This window comes from Tympanuchus pallidicinctus, unplaced genomic scaffold, assembly GCF_026119805.1.
Source record: "Tympanuchus pallidicinctus isolate F22 unplaced genomic scaffold, pur_lepc_1.0 scaffold2, whole genome shotgun sequence".
Classification (NCBI taxonomy): domain Eukaryota; kingdom Metazoa; phylum Chordata; class Aves; order Galliformes; family Phasianidae; genus Tympanuchus; species Tympanuchus pallidicinctus.
The window spans coordinates 53,890,882-53,910,331 of NW_026294721.1; the positions used below are offsets into that span (position 1 = coordinate 53,890,882).

Consider the following 19,450-nt stretch of genomic DNA (forward strand, 5'->3'; position numbering starts at 1 on the left):
TTTAGATCCACACTGATCCACCTTCAACTTCTTTGGCTTGGTTAAAACCATGTCCAGTAATCTACAGATGTGAGTACATTTTAATAATGTTCCTTAATGATGAAATGTTCCATTCAAAGACTTGAAAATATGTTGCTTTTCCAGTCTAATCAAGAAAAAGAAATGGATTTGTAATCTTAAAGCAAACATTTGTGAGATTAACTTAAAAATAAGACTCTTGTGTTTTACACATTGATTTAAACGCTGGAACAGCATGAGGATAGTTGCCTGTTTAGTAACCATTGGCTAAATTGAAAACCTCCCTTAATGGGAGACAATTTTCAATCTTACTAACTCATTTTGCAGTAATTCTCTACCACTGTACACATCTAATATCAATTATCACTAAAAAATTCCCACATTATGCCAGTTAAAAAATGATACATTTCCTGCTTGTGATACTACTTAACGTCATTTATTTCACATCACACAGACAGCTTTTTCAACCTTTCCATAAAATATAGTTTGTTCACAGTTTTATTCATGTCGTTTCTTTTCAGTGAATGGCTTTTTGAAACAAGACCTTCAAAAGATGGTATTGAGAAAAGCACTATCATGTAATAATGCTTCTGTAACCAAATTTCTTGTTTGTGAGCAGACAATTAATAATTTTGTATAGCATCCAAAAATAATAATTTTAGAAAATCCTATAACAATCCAGAATTCATTTAAGATTTTATCCATTATGCTTGCCTGGCTTAAGCAAATTCCAACACAGAACTACGCTTTTCAGCTACTCATTCATCCCTAGTCAGCTGTATAAAAACACTGCAATTTCACTGAATTTCTCTTCTCTGTTTGTAAAGGAAGAATACCTTTTCCCTTTCCAGTGGTCCAGATGCAGAGGCAACTTGTGCTAAAACCCCTGCCATAAAGCTGGAAAACTTGATTTCTTTCAAGATCTGTTTTTTCAGCATAATATCACATTATTTAAATACTTTCCAAGCAGCAAACTTCAAGGAAAATGAAATATTAAGAAAACACACCATTGAGTAAAAGGCATGCAACACACGGGGATAAGGAGAAAAGTTTCAATTTTCTTGAATCTTTCATAAGAGAAATAATTCACAAGTACACAAGCACATTTGCAATGTGAAAAATAACAATTTCTTAGCAATAGGGCAGTATGAAGATTGAAACTGCTTTGACTTTATAAAGGCTAATATGAATTTGTATAATAGTACTCCAAATAAATGAACATCATAATTATTTCAGCGTTTTCAAAGCACATGCAACTGTGTTGCGAAGCTTTTTCCAAAACACAATGTCTTCCAAAGATTATCAGTGAGATTATCAGTAAGCAATGTAAAAGTGTATCTGGCTCTTTCAGTGGTATGCAGCATTTGGTAACAAAAAAACAATTGTCTCCAAAGACACAAATGATTTATTTCACTTTCTGCATAACTGAAGATTTCTAATTTCAACTAGAAATTCTAGAGAACAACTTCTCATTTCAGAGCAGCAAATGATTCATTAAGAGACAAATTCCCGACACAGCTCTTTAGTTGCCTGCAAATTGAGTAAAAGATGCACAAATGGAATAAACCATGCCACCTGATGCCCAATTTCCAGCAGTTTTTAATGAATAAAAGCTTATTAGAGGTTTGAAGAGCTCAGTGAATTCTCTAAAACTGTGTTTTATCACAGAATGATTGGGGTAGGAAGGCACCTCTGGTCCAAACTCCTGCTCTTGCAGGGAGAACTAAGAAGAGAATGCCTCTGTCTTCTTTGCATCTACCCAGCAGGTATTTCTATACGTTGATGAGAACTCTCCTTGGTCTCCTCAAGACCGAACAGTTCCAATTCACTCAACCGCTCTTCAAAGGATAGGTGCTGCAATATCTTGACCATGTTGGTGACACTACAGTGGATTTTTTCCAATATGTCCATGTCTTAAGGACTTTTTTCACTTTGCAACTCAAAGACTGAAGATAGATGTTTGTATGTGGATGTCTCACTGCCTAATAGAAGCAGTCCCTACAAAAATCAAGAAATTCTCAGTTATTCAAGCTTTTTGAATATTATTCTTATTTCAGCTTAACATTTCAAAACACACACATTCCCAAATTTATGCTGATTAGCAACTTATTCTATACACAGCATCACTCTTGGAATTAAGCATTATTCAGTATGACCACAGAAATCAGATTTGGGCTCTGAACTTTTGACACATAAACATCATAAAGATACAGAAGATTTATTTAATTCATGTATACAGAGGAAATGTGCAATGATTAACAACATTGATAGAGATAAAAGGCAGAGCCATTTGAAGGCAATGGAGTTTAAATTAGAGTAGAGTCCAATCATCATCACAAAATAGCAGCTTAAACCTTTTTGACAGCAGATTTGTCCTCTTAGTATCTGTAATTACATGTGACAAAGCTTCCTTAATCAAACATTGAAATTTTGTCATTGATTTCTGGAATTTGCTTGCTTGAAATTGTAGAACTACAGAGGTTTTTAATATGATGAATCATTCAGAGATAATTAAAAAAGAATTGCATAAATTCCTTGCTAGTTCATTGATTAACAAAATTTTATGTTATCACCCTGCACTTAAGGTCTCATTCTCCCTTTAGATCTACACCAATGAAATCACAATAGCATAAATGCCAGGATAACATGACTAACAGGATTTTTATAAACTGAACAGATGTTGCAAGGAAGGATTTCATCTAGCAGTCATTTACAGTCACTGAAAAACAGCAAAACATGAAATTAATTTCAGTCACCTTGTTAGGAAATAAAAAAACTTCAAAAGGCCAACAGAGCACCTGATAGCCTTTATTTCTCCAATATTTGAAGAATATTTTAGTGCTTACTAAAATTATACATCATGAGTTTAAGTTAAGCAAACAATCAAGTTCAGATCACCTTAAAAACGAAATACAAGCACATGTGAAACTATATATCTGCTCCTCTAAGTAGCATTTGACTACATCCAATACATATTATAGCTCCAAGATGAGGAAGAGAGATCATTATCTTTTGATCTTTTACAAAAACTGTAGAATCTGCACATAAGTGTAAGGAGAAGTCTATTTCCATTTAATTCCATGACACATATGCAAGCCATTTAGGCCACGGAACAAGTCACTAAAACCTCCAACAGTCTAGAAATGTGTTCATATTGACATTTAAGTTCAGACACGTTTCAGAAATGAAAATTGGCAATTAAATGAATATTGTCAATGAGGTTAAAATGTCCAGTTTAATTCATACCAATTAACGGCCTCTCAGATCAAAGTGAATGAAAAAGTGTTTTTGGAAATATACTCAATGCTTCAACTCCTAAGGAGGGTCTAATCCAGAGGATGAGACTTTGGAGTAAAATCCCATGACAATGCACAGGGTGTGTACTGGATCATCAGAACATCTGTCATGTTCAGATTCATTCCTATTGATGCTCACAAATCTGTACTGGATAGTATCCAAGATATAACCAACAAAGACAAGTTACCAAGCTACAAATTACTGTTCTAGTATAAACTGAGTAGAGCCTTGCCCATAGTAACAAATCTTGGTATCTTAATATTGTTTTTCTTTTGTCAGGTTTTAAAATAAAATTTAAAAAAAAGTTCAAAATGAGAAGAAAAAATACAGTGATATTGAAGTTACCTCTGAAATTTTCAAAGAACTTTAAACACATAATAGTGTATTTCCTTGACTCTGATTACGAATTTAACCCAATTTCTGTCCTGAAACAAGACAAGCTTGAGTCTAGGTATTTTCCTCTTTGAGACCTTCAGGATAATTTTAACTTAAAGTTACCAGTGTGTTAATTTAGTCGTAAAAGTGAAATCAAAAGTGCTTCAAACCACTAGCCATAAATTGCTGACCTGGAGGTACTCTCATGAATTTTCATCTGCTCAGATTCAAAAACCGGGCATGTTCTAAAGCTCATTAAAAAATAAAATAAAATAAAAATCTGTTGTGCAGCAGATAGCCTTACAGAAGAGACTCAGTACACCATTAGGTCTCTCCAGTCCTATTTGAGTTCAGCTAAGCTCTTCCGAAAACACTAGCAACAACAACCAGAAAACATTTGTTCTAAGTATTATCTACTACGCAAAAAGTAGCATTAAATTATTTAAAATCTAAATATCCTGACAATAGGGAAATAAAACTTCACTTTCAGTTCTAGAAGACATCTGTGGAAAAGTATCAAACCCTTATAGGACTGCACACAAAAAAACTAGGACTGCTGAGCTTTCAGTCCTAATGATGAAGGTTCAGAGCAGTTTAATTGGAGTTTGATTATTTTTAAAGGTATTTTTTGAAATAATGGCCAGAGTGACATGCTATGTTCAACTATGCTAAAAAAAAAAAAAAAAAAAAAAAAAAAAAAAAAAAAAAAAAAAAAAAAAAAAAAAGAAAAGAAGTTTGTGTTAAATAAAATGTAGAGCCTTCTAAAGATGAAAAAGTGATGTATTGATTTAAAGCCCAGTGACAACATGTTGCACATCTCTCCTTCCTAAGCTAGCTTTATAACTCTCTAGGTACTCATTACAACACGTTCTGTATATAGTTCTGTTTATTAACTATAAAACTGCATCTTGTTCTTAGTGTTTTAACAGCCTCTATCCCAAGAGAAAACATACAGCTTTCTTTTCTTGACAGCAATATTGACTACCAAATTCATAAATATAATAATGCAACTTTGACAGGGAAAGCTACTTTTGATGTCCATAGAAAATGAGAGATACAAAAGAACATAAATGCCTTTATCCTTTCATTCTTGTTCATCTCTCCCAGTACCTGGGTGGATATATGCATATAATATTGCATCATCAGAAGAGTCTGCAAAAATGAACGTCCAGTTAATCTTTTCCAGTACAAATCTCTCACTGTATTTAGGCTTTTGTCTTTTGTCAAAACATATTCTGACTGAATAAAATCTTTCAGGACAACTTAAACATACCTTTAAGTTGATGCAAGTGCCTACAATTCATACAAAGTCATTTCCTACCTAAGTTTCCAAACAAAGCTTAAATGTATTTTAATGCATTTCTGATTCCTCTAGGTGACAAAAATATTGAACTATTCAGAGCAGTTGGAGTGAAAAGGACAGTAATAATCATCTCCAACAGATGACTGTACAAACAGATATTTGCCCTAGGATTCAAGAACAATTGCTTTTTTTTATCAAATCTTCCTTAAGGGGCATCTCATTGTGGTTGATTTTGAGATTGCCCACTCATAGCTGCTATTGTGTTCTTCAGCTACCACAAACCAAAAAAGAACATGAATAAGTCTTCAAAATAATTTTATTCTTTTTTTTTTGGTCATTTTTACACTATGAACACGGTTGCTTGGTTTTTCAAATTTCTACTCAAAGGTAGAGGGAGTTGTGCATGTGTGATGCACATCCTATTGTTAACCTTTTTGTTTTTTCACTTGTTCTTTTGCTTATTTGTTGAAGGAAGTCATATCATTAATCAAAGGGAGACATGCAACTTAGGTAACACTGACCTTTGTTGCACTCTTGTATTTCCATTGCAGTATATAAATCTTCTTTCAATCAAATGCACGATATGATCTAACAAATGACAAAGTAAGCTGCCAACAATCTCTACATGTCAGGTAATACATGAATATATCTGTCCATCAAAAGCATGTTATTAAGGATATGAAGCACTCTATTATTCTACAAAATTGATACTTACACTCTTCCCCTCTAGGCATTCCATGACAGGACTTGCTGTAAATCAGCACAGCTCATCAACACATCGAGTAGCTACACTTAGGTCTGCCAGCTACAGACCTAGCACTTACTGACAGATAAATCACAATGAGCAGAAATGAGAGCTTTCTTTCCTCTTATTTTCACACTGAAGTTTTACAGAGAAAAGAATGAAGTCAGCTCTGATTTCTGTTTCAATTATCTACACAATTCCATTAAAGAATTTATAGGGTTTTGCTTTGCCATGGTGGATACTTCTTAACAGTGATTTGAAAAGAAGTAGGAAGTTACAGGGAGCAAAGATGCACAAATTAATGAACATCATGACAGTAACTATGCAGTAATTAAGTCTTTGACAATAAGATACTTACATTTTTAGTTCTCAAGTATTTGCTTGTTTTTAAGACTTCTTATTTCAGTTAAAAACAACACATGGGCATTAATAAAACCTAAGACACTTGCCATGAAGTGAAAATGTTTGCAACACATTTTAATGTACTTCCCTACCCTGTGTGAGGTATAGATGACAGCTACTCTTAGGCTAGCACAATTGAATGAGAAAAATACTGCATATTAAAAGTCCTACATTGGAATGAGTGACTATAAGGCTGTAGCACTAAGATACAAATGGGAAGCTGTCAACTTGTTTTTTATATCACGTTTAAGTTTAAGGCATCCAAAATGGAGAATCAAATCCAACACCATGCACAGCTGACAACAAAAATTATTAAATGTTAGTTTTTTGGATCTGCAAAAATTGTGCATAAGACTGCCAGTGCAATTCTGTCATAATAAATACATATGAAAATTCAAAGCAGTCAACATCTCATAAGAAAAGGGAGGAAGCATATTTTCATTTATTTCAGCATAAAAGCAGATGAGCTGGGAAAAGATGTCTCCTTGATCATTTTCAATTGCATTAACTAGTCATAAATTTTAACTCCCCTTCCAAATCTTCTGAGAAGCATAGCACTATTTATAGTACCATATAGGAATTACTAGACTTTGTGTAGTACAAATGGCTGTGGAATGCGAAAGAGATGTCAGTATCTCAGTCTTAGAGATAAACATTAACCTAGAGTGTTGGTATCTTTCCCAGGTGGCAAAAAAAGTTATTAACATATTATTCAGCTATAAGAATATTATTCAGCAGTGCATCCCACATGGTCCCTTATCCTTACCATGGACTGAGTCTAAATTTTACAACATCTTCAATAATAGGTTCCTAAATAATAGTTTGGCATCAAATGTAATTAGAATACGTGCTAGGAAACTGATAATCAGCTGGATGTTTGGGTAACACCTATATGAAGTATCATGTTTATAATAAGCACAGCAGTTCTTAAAATATCATTATGTAAATAAAATCCTATGATTTGTATTCAGACTTCCAAATCAGAAATTTAACAAAGAAAGAACAGTTCCTATTCTGACAGCTTGTAACATATGCAAAGCAATATAATAAAGTAAGAACAAAGAAACAGTAACTGCTATGTTCCTCAGTGACCTGGATGGAAAGACAGAATGCATCCTCAACCATTTTGGATGCGACACCATATTCGACTGCAGATGCTCCCCGTGGAGAACTTCAATGTGTGGCTCGAAAAGTCCCTGAACAAGCTAGTCTACCTCTGAAGTTACCCCAAGTTCTTTCTGAACTCAACCACCCATGATTTTATGTTTCTTGCTCTTTTGTTTAAGAATTCTTTGATATGACAGTCTTTTCCTATCTATGAATGTCAAAAAGTTAACCAATACCAGTTTGCATGCTAAGCAATATTTTATTTTATCAGACTACAACTTAGTATTGTCATAACTTTTGCTGCGCAGTTCCTCCCAAGCACCAAGAGCAAACGAAGGAATGTATCAGTGCAAAAAATGCTACTAAATAAAAGTTAACTTCTAATCGCTAATATGTAGGGAATACAAAAGAAAAAAAAAACACCAAAAAAACGAATGTAAGAACATAGAGACGGAAGGACTCAGTGAGTGTCTTTGAAGCATTACAAGTTCCATATAAGCAAAGTAGCAACATGACAAATACACAGATAAGAATTTTGAGGACATTTGCCAGTAGAAAAGTCTATGATTTGCAGTTGTTTTATAGAACTGATATCAAACACCTGAACGTAAATACAATGAATATTTTTTAAACATCCGATTATTATGACCATGCTACTTAATCCTTAGTAGCCTCGCTTAATAGTTCCTTCTTCTAATCAAATGTAAACATTAACATATTAGGAAAAAAAGCCTGATAGGCCACACAATTCTTATTTGCATATACCTACTGGCATATTTCTGAAATATAATTGCCAGCATCTATGCTAATTCTAGAACACTAGCAGCTGTATAGCACAGTGTTCCAGTAACTAATGGGGTTGCAGGTGACAAAACAGCAGATTACTTCTTACCTTAAAAAATGGTAAGAGTCTGCAGAAATGCAAAAGCTAGTATGTTACCTTGAATTTCTTATTATTATGCTCTACAACTGGTCTTACCGAGCAATTGTTGTATATAAGTCTAGTTTTTAATCTTTGGATAGGGATTGATATTAATCCAAACACAGTGAGCACATAAATAGTGCATGGGAAAGTGAAAAATAGATAAAAAAAATATAAAATGCTGAGATTTCAGCTCATCACAATGTCAGAATTGCCCTGTCAGCTTATATCAATAGCTCATCAGCTTATCTCAATAGCTAGGCAATGAGAAATAAGAAATGCTAGATTTTGGTCTGTTTTGTCTTCTCTTGATGCATCTTGTGTGTTCCTCATCAGACCATTCTCTCTATTTCACCAAACTCATTATGAGAGACCTCACACACATGATATATTTTAATAACTCATGAACAATGAAAATGAAATAACGAGAATTATCAAGAAAGGAAAAACAAAGCCCAAGTGGAACTAAGAAAAAACACCTTCTTGAGATCCTCTATTTCACTACTGATTCTAGCAGTTTTTGAAGACATAACCTTGACATTGCCACTCTTACCATGTTCCTTCCTTTCTGTGCAGATACATAATATCATGTGCATAAATATTCAGGTTCCTGATTCCCTACAAGCTGCGCATATTATGCACTCTCCACTTCATCATCATCTCAGTGGTTAGGATTGCCTGCACCTTGTTTCTCTTTGGTTTTGTGATTTTGCAGGAAAAAAATAAAAAAAAAAAACAACACACAAGTTTTAGTAATAAAAACCACATGTGAAAAAAAGCCCTGTGGTTGGTTAGTACTTAAATCTTGCTGGCTAATCAGAATGATCCATGTTTTAAAATTCAAAAAAATCAAAAGAAACAGAGAAGTTACTAATTCCAATCTGACAAATAAGGATCGAATAGCACTGGAGAAGATATCTCAATAAGCTATTGTGGAATAGAAAGAAAGAAACTGATGAACCATATCATCCTAGGGATTGTGATCCAAAAGGAGATAAAAAGCAAACATATTTGTCCTTTAGGAACTGAATTTCATTACCATAAATTAAACAAGATGTAAGAAAATAAATTCCACAAGATGCCAGAAACTGATCTGAGCTAACTTATTCACACTGACTAGTAAGGAAAGAGGACTTGCATAGCAAGTTGTATAAGCTGAGTACATCTGTCTGCTCTGATATCAGAAGGTAGATCTAGAGCCAATCTGAAAAATCCTCAGTCCTCTTTAAACAGCTCTTCCTTAGAATCTATCATTCTGCTCTTGCAAGTAACCTGATTAATATACAGTTTGGCTGAACAATGTGCTCTCCTGCTGCTTTAAATCATCCTTTAATTGTATAACTTCTTATTTTTCCAGCCTATTAACCTCAACTCCTCCACAAGCTCACCAAACATGCTGAAACAAGTTTACTAGAAGACATCCTTTTTTCTCTTCACTTCACCATCATGATTAGTATAACAGATACACTTGTTCTTTCTGAAATTTTAATACAGCGCCCTATTGCCCAACTAGCATTGTTTGGTGAAACACTCATCTGCAAGCTGCAGCACAAGCATCACATGGAGAAAGCCTGGTTTTATAAAGCCCTGTGCTGATAATCAGTGAATTCTGATAAATAATATAGCCTGCAAACTCTATAACTCTTCTGGTAAATCATGAGTGCTCCCTTCAAGAAAAACAATATCATCTGTAAGTCAAATTGAGAAATGTAAGATAAATGTCTTGCATTATTGCCAGAAAACTCAAAAATATGTTAAATACATTTCAAACATATTGAATAATTCATAAACAACAGCTCTGAGTAAGAAAAAAGAAAAAACATTTTCATCCTACATTTTGAACTGAGCAAAGACTAGCAAGCAAAGTTTATTGCTTTAGATTTTATTAGCCCTACAGAGCAACCTAACACGGTATTAAAAAAGTAATACCTTAGAACAACAAATTATCAAATTATTATTAACTAGTAACTTACCTTCTCCTTGAAATTTAAATAATTAGTAATTGTTCTTCATTTTTTTTTAATGACCACATATTAACTTCTTTTCTTTTAACTCTCAGTATAGAGAAATATAACATCTTATCCAATTACATGACCAAAAGAGCTAAAACTTGGAATTACGTGAGCAGTATATTTTTAAGTGAATTTACCAAAGTACAAATTCATAAGCCAACTTTCTGATTTGAGACTAGTCAGGTTTGTGTGCTTCCTTTCTGAAGGGTGAAGGTTTGCATAGACTGCTAACTCAAGACACCCCCCAGCTTAAAAATACTTTAAGAAGCAGATAATTTATGAAACCTTTCCAGAGAATACATCCCCCACTTATCGTACTGGGACTGCAGTGAAATCTCTTCAAAGTCAAAGGAATTACAGGTGAACATCAGTCAGAATACCGAACTTGAAAATAAATGCAGCCTCCACGCAAAAAAAACCAAAAACAGGCATTGAGTCCATTTTCTCCAACAGTGGATAAAACACACAAAGGACACCAAAAGAAATGCACATATTGGTTACTATAGAAGGGAAGAGAGAACAATATTTCAGAAGACAAAGAAAGAAAATCAAAAGAGCAACAGCAAGACCCAAAACTGCAAAGATGGAACAGTTCAAGAGATAGATGGAAGAAAGATACTTTGCACTGCGACCAAAATCTACTTACAGTCAAATCTTTACTATGATCAAGAAAACAGGATTTTATCTACATTATGTGAAATAAATATTATAAGCACCATATCTAAGAAAAGCATCCTTCTCTTCCACCCTAGCAAAAATAAAACAAAACATCCCAGGAATAGATTAGCTGCTCAAATCTGGATCAATGACACTTGATTCCATTCATTCACTTAACCAAAGGATGAAAGAATTGCATGGCAAAGTTTAATCTCTTCCCCCTATCCTTCCTAGTCTCTGAACCAACCAACCAACCAACCAAAGAACAACAATGAAAGTAGATAGGAAAAGGACATTTTTGCTATTCAAACACTGGAAGAGAGTATATCTTATACTAATAAATACAATAAATATTATACCAATTTTTTAGCTAACACTTCACACTGATGTATGTAGCAGTAGTAATATTTGCTGTGAAAGTTACAGCAGAATATCACATACAGCATTACAGCTCTACCACTACTTAAAATTGCTGCAGAGTTGTATCAAAGAACACAGAGCACATGAAGAGGGGTTTCCACCTTTGGAAGCACGATGTCATAAAACAAGAAGTATTTTCACAGCGAGAAAAAGATTAGTCTTTGAAACAAAGGTTAAATGAAACCTCTTAACTTTCCTGCATCTGAAATGACATAAAAAGCACCCTTTCCTTTCTGTTAAAACTGAAATAAGAGTGACAAGAAAACAGAAAATTTGTTTTTTTTTTTCTCCCTGAAAATTCTCATTATGGACAAAATGTCTAATTTAGGGACATAAAAATATGCCAAATCTTAAAATGTTAGAATACATTGTGAATAAAAAAATTCAGATAATTCTACAAAAACAGTATAATTCCCTTAAAGGACTTCACTAGAACGTAATCAAAAATGAAATTTTTGCTATTAAAGCACCAAGGACTCTTCATTTCTGATGTTTGCTATGCCAATATGTATGTTGAGAAATATCTATGAATCATGCTTCATACAGCAAGGAAATCTGTATGAAGTATTACCTATAAACTGCAGAAGACAATTTATAATTGAAAGAGAAGCAAAACATTTTTCTTATATTTGGTCTTTAGTAAATTTGCACAGACAGCCACCCTTACATCTTCAAAAGCAAAAATATTTCCTCAAACAGAAAATTAATTATTGGAAGAACAGCAGTCCTGGTTGATTCATTAAGCATTGCTGTGCAGCACCGAAGATAAAACGTTTATTAATCTGAAACTCATCCACATCAGATGACTGCAGTAAAAATGTGTCACACAAATGCCTTTAGGAACATACTGAAACTGCTAACATACAAACTAAACTGCTGATCTTAAGAAGCAAAACAAGCTTTCCAGCATATGTGTATTTGCTTTTAAGCAGCACTACCTGTCTCTTCATTCTTTTATAAATATATATGACTCGGTATTATGTCAATACATGATACCAAGAGAAAGTTATATCTTATGGTCATATTCATGTAAACTAAACAATGTAATGTTTTGAGATTGTATCAGGAAAAATATTTTAAGTACATTTCCACATTTGGCAGCTCAGGAAACAAAATGTTCGTCATTCTGTAGCGGTAAGTAACTACCAAGAAGCAGACTGAATAGTAGAGACAGCATGGATGTGTGATATCACACGATGCTTGTCATCTGTCTTTCACATAGATTAAAAAAACAAAAAAAATCAAGGCAATTAAGTAATCAAAACTATATAAAAATCACACTTGAGGTTTTGCTGACCTCATGTCCTTCATTCCTAGCATTTCTAACAACGTAGATTTACCTCAGTTACCCTGTGAGCTTTGGTACAAATCCAGCCTTGCACCACCACAGCTCCTTTGGTGAGGATTGCCCCCATCTGGTTCCTCAGGTGAGGTACAGTTGCTCAGCTGCACAGAGCTTAAAGATCACTGGACTGTGACATAACCTTGGCATAGGACAGACACTACATAGGAATTATAATCTAATATTCATCATTCATTTAAAGTGAAATCTGAATGTGTAAAATTCCAAAGACAAAAAGTCAGAAGTATGAAACATTGTCCTTTCACACCATGGAATACACAACAGTGATCAAGTGCAACACAAAGTTTTCCTTTCCACCATGTTTCCAAGAAGCTGCCATTTCAATTTGTCCTAAAATTAATTGTAGCTATGTGTTTTGATTTATCTTGATATTTTCCTTTGAGTTAAAAGCTGATTAATGAAAATTAGTTTAAAAAAAAAAAAATAAGCGGAAAAGCAGAACTAAGACCTACAAAAGCTGAAGTTTTCAGAGATTTCAGAGTCAAGTAAGTTATGTTTGCCTCCTTTCACTTAAAGATCCATCAGTATAATACTACATGTCTCACAATCATCATTCTATGAATGACACTGGTGCTGAAGACAAGCACATGTGGTGCATTATTACCAAAGGAAAGAAAGTTTCAGCATTGTGTCTGGGGGAGACTTGGGAAATTTCTCTATTACAGATTTGCTCTTTTCTGCAAAATCATTTTTATGAAATATTGGGAGAGCAGCATTTCAGCCAGACTAGCAAGACACTATTCTATGCTGATGACATAATCATTTATCTATGCCAAGCACCACAATATGACAATGGTTTGTGATAAGGACTTAAACTAATATGCAGAATCATCTTCTCAAGTGCCAAGGAATATTAAAGATGCTATCTTACTGGCAGCTTCTCATCAAGGGACTGACATAGATGAGGAACCAGAGGCTAATCCCCATTGTGTGCCATAGGATATTGCCACTTTCGCACTTTGTGTCTGCCTTGTGGAACTGATTCACAGAGTAATTATCGCAAAGATAAGCTTTTTCTGGAACATACACAATTAATTCTCCTGTAAAAAGTAGGAAAGAAATCTGACATTTAATAACGTTTAAGTACACCTAATCTTTTCCTTTTCTGCTCCTAATATTTCCTAAATATGTCGAAGAAAAAAGATTCAGAAGTACTTACAACTGTCTGCTCTTATGTAAATTATCCATGAGTATGTAATAGCCCATCATAAAATAGTCAACTAGAAATAATACTATAAACCCTCAGAACATAGAGCAAGTGGATAATCAGTGTAAAGATTAATCTAGAATGTTATTCTCTTTTTCATAAGCATTAAGGCAATTCTTTCCAAATAAGAAGTACCTTATTCCTTTAAAATTTGAAAAATATTTTTTAAAGTTTTGAAAATAGATAGGCCTAAAAATTTATTTTTGCTAACAATTCCAAAAACTGTATTCATCATGAATTCATCAATTCATTTTTCCAAATCTCACTCTCGGCCTGTCAAAACAACTTGTGACGGCAGGACTGTATCTACCAATCCATTTACATTGCACAAGCATATTTTGAGGTGATTTTTGCACTTCAGTATAGTGCCTTTTGTAAACTGCTCGCAAACAGGATTCAAGTGCATCTTACGCTTTCTGTTACAATTCAAATATTGATAACTCAAAATAACACTCCTTCATGACTGCAGACAACTGGATAATTGCCCATTATTGAAATCGGACCAAAGAAAAGAACCAAGGTTGCCATCAATCTGCACTCCAGAAATAGATTATGCATATTTAGAAGAAAAACAAATCAAACAACCACACACAGAAACAAAAAAAAAAAAAAAAAAAAAAAAAACCCACACCAATTATTTAACATAAGTTTTGAAGATAGAATAATTTGCAAAAATAAAAGAAAAAAATGCTGGTTATTTTAGCTGATTCTGATTATCTAGAATTAAAGCATTAACTTCTACAGCTTAGGATAAAGCTCAGTTAGATAGCACTAGCTAGTCTAGGCAGCTCATAAAAAGGGAAGAGTTTGGGTTTTGGTTTTTCACATTTGATAAAGAAGCAACAACAACAACAAAATTGATACAGGCAACTCCACAGCAGAAAAATACCCTCCAAGAGCTGAGCTATCAGGGACATTCATCACCTTATTTAACTTTGCCTGCAGATCTAGTCAAGAATTCAGCCAAGCTGCCTCACTACATTTTTTATTTCAATGGGACAACATGTATGACTCAAGTTATACAAGGACATCAAAGTTGAAAGGATAATGATGTTAACACTCATTTTTCAGTGTTAATGCTTCCATATCAATGACAGCAGTAAAATAGATGTTACCACAGGCAGCACTCAGTTATTTTTGCCACAATACCATGAAAATATTTTCTACTTAGAGTAGTTCTAAGTGCTCAAATCACAGTGGAAAAAAAGATTGATTTTTAAAAGTATATATATATATATAAATGAGTAGAGCTGAGTAGTAGACACTTGATCACTTGCTATTTCATGTATCTTTCTGTGTCCAATGACAAACAGACTTGGATTTCATTTTAGTGAATCATCATGCTTTATTTAGTTCAATAATAGTAAATGAGATACACAGATTCCTTTCCAAATTCAATTTTAAATGACTAAATGTGGTCTCAGAACTCCCATCTCTATTCTCTCTCTTTCTGTTTTGTTTCATATACAATTCTAAAATATAAAAACTGAAGTCAGTTAATCATGAATTAAACACAAGATATTCACTTTTAATCACGGAAATTCTCATCTCATGACTATAGAAAGATGTACTTTTCTGCCTGTTACATGATAGAAGAACTGAAGTCCCTATGGGTCTTTTTCCTGCAACTGACTTGTACACAAATGAACTTTGACAACAACTAACAGCAAATGAGCTACAGCTCACTGTATCAATACAGGATAATTTTACACTGACAAAGTTGTCAGCCAGTTAATAACATATGTTTCGAGAAAGGCTGATATAAAATTAATGCTCTGAGACTGTGCTGAAGTTTGATGTTCCCAGTGTCCCATTTTGTCATTTAATTTTAGATAATAATTACATAATACATCATTTTTTAATGTAGCCAAATGCGAAACAAAGAATATTGATGACCTGCATTTATTTTGCAGATGTTAATATAACAAAGGAATCTTTCATCTCTGTGTGGCATTACATTTTTCCATGCAACTTCAGACCTAGTTGTTTCCACAGATTGAAAAACACCATTATTTTTTCTTAATATTTATGAAAGATGTAGTGTAACTTTGCCATAGTCACAGGGCTAGTGCTTCTAATTACTTGTCTAAGCCTGACATTGTCCATTCAGTTTCACAGACTGTCCTGGTTACAGATGGACCTGAAATCATTCTGCTCAAGTTTTGTGGGTAGCCACCAGGTGTGAGACAGAAAGGTACAAAAGCCTTAGTGCTGTCAGAAAATTTAGATTTAATTACGGAAATAACATCACCTCCTGTAGGGTGCTTATACAAAACCTTGGTCCACATTTGCAAGTTCCTTGGTGGTAACATACATATTGAACACCTTCTTGAATATGTTGAACATATATGCTTTTTCTGTGGAGTAAGTTTCCTAGATCTGAAAGATGATGATGAAAATTCCCCCATCCTTTAATTAAGAATAATGAAGACATATTTTTTAATCATATTCTGTCAAAACCAGATTTTTAAAATTAATTTAGCTCAGTCTTAAAAGCAGAAGAAAATACATTTCTATATGTTTAGTATTTTTAATTGCTATATCACTTATTTTACCTCACTCAGCTGCTTAACAGTATTTTATCTTTCATTAAAGTAGTAGTACTCAACCTTACTAGCTCATGCAAGGAAAAAAATCAGTAAGCATGGGAACACTTACTATTTCATTTAAATTAAAATCCACATCTATTTAAGAGTGAAAAAAATATTTCATTTTTTACTGGACAGTCTTGTAGACACGAAAAACAATTCATGGAACAAATATTTCCAATTTACCAGGAAATATACATGGCCTCTCAAGATTTCTACCATATGTACACACTGATGTGCTACTTCTTTGCCACTGATTAATGCCTCTTTGATAATGCATGACAACTGTCAAAACAATCTTTTGAAGGAAATTTCTACTAGCAGTGTCTCTAAATAGTAGCCAGTTCAGAGGCTGACAAGTCTCTAGAAGTGCACAGCCAGTGTTATCTGGTTAATGTAGCCTCAGGCTAGTTATTCTGCAGTAGGTGTGAAAATATATTTCTTGAGTTTTGGTATTAGTGAATGACATTATCAGGCAAACAAACTTTTTTTTGAAGTAGTTTCTCTTGCTTACCAGTTCCTCACGAAGTTGGGCTATGAGTTCATCTCTCTCCTTCAGCTGCAGCTTCAGCACTGAGCATTCATCTTTTATTCCATCCTACAAAAATATCAAAATAGATGTTAAAACAGGTTTCATGCTTTTACTTCAGTCTTAACTGGAAAAGGCTGTTTTGCATAGCGTCAGATTATTATTTTTAAATAATGAATTCAAATCTCCTTTGTCATATGTTGCAGTTTCAATAACACATTCTAAAGTTGCAGCATAAACAAATTAATGCATCCAAAGATGACACAGAAATGTCAAAAGCTCCCCACAAAGAAGTCCATTTCATTATTTTCTGATTTTTCTAAGTTTTTTTTTTTTTTTTTTTTTTTAACCCCTGCATCCATCACAACAGCAGCAATTCAGATATTAACTGAGTAAACAAAATAGGTACTGGTCATCGGTGATATAAGTATTGATTATAACTCAGTTTACTGTGCGTAAAAATGAACCTAGTAGCCTAGCTGTCACCAAACACAGATCCACATAAATGCAGATACAGACAATCCTGTGAATTCAAGCAAGTCTAAACACCTTTGGAGAAAAAATGCCAACCAAGTTTTTGTGTTGTGCTGGTAAACAGCCAAGAGGATAAATTCAAATTAAATTACTGAGTAACTGAAGACTAAAACCACAACAAACTAACAAGCCAATAAAGAACAAATTTGTCTTACAACTATAAATGAAGAAAAGAATCTCAACATTCTTCTACTACTGAGATATATTTACAAAGTTCAGGACATGTGATACTTTGGAGCATTACTACCTTCAAAACCAAAACAACAAAAACATAAAGAATATTACTGGGAATATAGTTATTCATATGCACCATAGTTTTTCCCTTAGTTTAAAAAAGAGAACAGTGTATCACTAACTAATGGATGATTACAAATATAAAAAGGATGAGATTTGCTTACACCATTAACTTCTCAGGGGTTCAAAAGCACATAACCTATGTGATATGCTTGAACTCCGGCAGTACTAATGTGCTTGCCAAACTAAATAGAAAAACGAGACAAATGTAGACACTGAAGTCCATTTTCCTCGGTAAAATGTTGTTATAATAATGACCTTTCAAAGTAATTACCTTATTCTGTGACGGACTAATTGGAAGAAGAAACAAAATACACATAAAACTCAAGACATTTACAACTACATTGGCCCTTTATAACACCCTATTTTTAGCTGAAGATAATGATTGTACTTAAATATTATTTCAGCATTACGTACAAATCTCCTGAAAGATTCAAATTTCGAAAAAGAAGTCAGGATTTGCAGTATTTTCCTTTGGGAAAAAAAAAAACATGGGTAATTTTCTTAGTGATATGGCTACAGCAGTATTTTGCTCTGTCTGCTGATGCAATGTCTAAGAATGCCAGCTGAAAATAAACTACTAATAAATCCCAGAACTTTGTACCCTCAGCTCCGATAAGTTATCAGTGTGTAGTTAGTTATCAAAAATATTTGCTTATCAAAAATAACGCATTGAGAACTGAACTATAAATTTATCAATATTTATGATATCAGTATTTAAGGAAAATAAATGCTTTAAAAATGATGCCACATTAGCTATAGCACCTCCATGTCTAGTTGCACTACTCTGAATTCTTTTTCCAGCAGCTTATCACATTACCTTCTGTTATCTCCTGATTTTCCCCTTTTTAACTGAAAAAACGAGTTGACAGATTATATATTAGAAGAAGAAAAACAAGGTCACATGACCGAGCAAGAAAAGACTATTACAAAAACAAGCTTATATACAGCAAGCACAAGGAAATGCAGTAATAAATCATGTAAGTAAGAAAGATTTTTGAGATTATTCTAGCACCAAAAGTGGTATTGAAGGTAATTCGGGCCCCTGTAGGACCAGTGAAAACTTGAATAATCTTTTGGCTCCCAGAGCTTCAAGGACTTTAAATCCTAGTGCATCTCTCCTGGCAAAATGCAAACACCCAGTTGGATCTTTCTCATCCACACAAGGGAGCAACCTTCCATGCGCATTACTGTGTGATGGAGACACAGGAAGTTCCATACAAACATAAGAAAGAACTTATTTATGGTAATGGTGACTGGAACGGATTGACCAGAGGGGTTGTGGGGTCTCCTGTGGAGATATTGAAGACCAATGTAGATGCCTTCCTGTATCACCTATTCTAGGGAACATGGTTTAGCAGGGCATCAGGACTCGACGATCTCTGGAGGTCACTACCAATCCCTGTAATTATGTGTTTGAAAACTATTGCAGACTTAAATCTTGTTTCTAGGTACTTTTCAGTTGACAGACTGCAGTGTGAAAAACAGTGTCAGGAAGCTTTTTATTCAATTCTCTCAGACCTATGACAGATCCTAATTTTCTCTCCCAGAAATGATTATCAACTAGAAGTGAAGATTCTAAAAATAAAAAATAAATAAAATTAAATACTCACTGTTTTTTGTTTAATTATGAATTCATTCACAGGTTCTTTTCCAAACCATTGACCTCAGAATGAC

The 19,450-nt window shown here is 33.8% G+C and overlaps 1 protein-coding gene across 5 annotated transcripts in view; it reads right to left on the minus strand.

The window, feature by feature from the left end:
- Nucleotides 1-19,450, minus strand: part of CCSER1 (coiled-coil serine rich protein 1) — a 617,512-nt gene that overhangs the window by 245,224 nt on the left and 352,838 nt on the right. For 4 of the 5 annotated variants that reach the window (XM_052681483.1, XM_052681485.1, XM_052681486.1 and 1 more), the window contains exon 8: nucleotides 16,931-17,014. In XM_052681483.1, coding sequence (XP_052537443.1) covers nucleotides 16,931-17,014 — 84 coding nt within the window. Of the gene's footprint in view, nucleotides 1-1,857; nucleotides 2,017-16,930; nucleotides 17,015-19,450 lie in introns of those variants that run through there. The other variant, XM_052681487.1, reaches the window with a different exon arrangement.